This window comes from Penaeus monodon, chromosome 31 (assembly GCF_015228065.2).
Source record: "Penaeus monodon isolate SGIC_2016 chromosome 31, NSTDA_Pmon_1, whole genome shotgun sequence".
Classification (NCBI taxonomy): Eukaryota; Metazoa; Arthropoda; class Malacostraca; order Decapoda; family Penaeidae; genus Penaeus; species Penaeus monodon.
In genome coordinates, this window is record NC_051416.1 from 18,990,049 (window position 1) to 18,991,490 (window position 1,442).

General features: G+C 54.9%; 1 protein-coding gene across 2 annotated transcripts in view; it reads left to right on the forward strand.

The window, feature by feature from the left end:
* The first annotated feature begins 684 nt into the window (after positions 1 to 684).
* Positions 685 to 1,442, forward strand: part of LOC119593063 (dopamine receptor 1-like) — a 143,952-nt gene continuing 143,194 nt past the window's right edge. Inside the window, exon 1 of one of the 2 annotated variants that reach the window (XM_037941968.1) lies at positions 685 to 1,436. In XM_037941968.1, the coding sequence (XP_037797896.1) occupies positions 1,344 to 1,436 (93 nt within the window). In that variant the 5' untranslated portion in view covers positions 685 to 1,343. The remainder of the gene's footprint in view (positions 1,437 to 1,442) is intronic. The other variant, XM_037941967.1, reaches the window with a different exon arrangement.

Consider the following 1,442-nt stretch of genomic DNA (forward strand, 5'->3'; position numbering starts at 1 on the left):
GAATTGACCGCCCCAGAACATCCTCATCAGACACCAGATCCCACGCCACGAAACGCACACACGTCGACTATTACTACAGACAAAGAACTAAGCGAACACAGGAGCCCACGTGCACACGGGATAAAAAAGGGATGGTAGGTATCTTAAACGCGCTAAAATATTCCGAATGAAACGCAGTAGAGACATAACAGGGAGGATAACTTCCAGATACTGGGACTCAACACACCCAAGGCCACACAGCAGATGTTATCGTCTCCGTGTAACATAAATCACGGGCATTTAACGTACGACATTTTTGTTTGTACAGCAACTAACGGGCATATTGCAAACCATGTTAACGAGAAAATAAAGTTATAAATAACAGCATGTATTTTATGGAAGCTCGACAACATGGACACAGTGTGCAACAGCCAGATTGGGAGTGATATATTCAGTTCACACGTATTGTATAATATGATCCAGTTGAACACAACAACGCCGGCCAGTTCGACCACACACAAAAAACACACACGCCCGTTCGCAAGTACTCGCATACGAAAGGACAGACGCAGGGCAGCCTTAACCAAGCAACACTTTTTCCCCCAACAACTTACGAAATACACTCATCAGTATACACCACCACGCAGCACGCCGGCTTGACCACACGGGGCCCCAAACCGTGTGAATTCTACTTCTCTCTCCTGTGGAAAAGACTCGGTTCCCGTACACCCCACGGTACACACCAGGCGAAACACCAGTGGCACTACCACAGCGGGGGAAGTGTAGCCATGCGTGGCAGGTCAGAGTGGCCGCGTGTACCCGTGACGTCACGCGTGTATGGGGCTGCGGGCCCGATCTCTCCCACGTTACCTCAGTTGCAGGCACGAAGCCGTCGCGTCGTGTCCCCTGCCAGTGAAGGGTTGCCGCTCGCTCGCTCTGCCAGAAGGCCACCGACTGGCGGAGCCTCGACAGCGCTGTGCCTGCCTTGGCTGCGTGTGACTCGGCGATGGTCGCGACGGAGAGGGAATTAGTGGGCGTCTGCCGCGGCCTCTTCTCGGGCTGAGCTTTTAGAAACGGAGGTGCGTCCGTATAATTTACACTGTGGTGCCGCGGAGGGGGACCGGTGGCCGGTGTGAGTGTAGTGTCCTTGTGGGGAAGGAGCGACGCCAGAAAAGCCTCCCGAAGGACCCTTCGCTGAAGTCGAGACGAGGAGGAAAATCTCAGTGTCCGACGATGAGGGATTGTGCGTGCCCAGCCAGTGCCAGGACGAGGCCGACCGCACTCGGTGTGACAAATCATGTGGAATGAGGCTAAAATGAATCCCCGAGTGGGCGCGCGCGGCTCAAGGGCGAGGGAGCATCACAATGGGCGGCTTGGAGGCGTCACCGACGGCGTGGACGGAGGAGGTCCAGCACTCGAGTGTTAGCAACGTCTCTGACCCGACATGGGGCATGAAGGTGAGT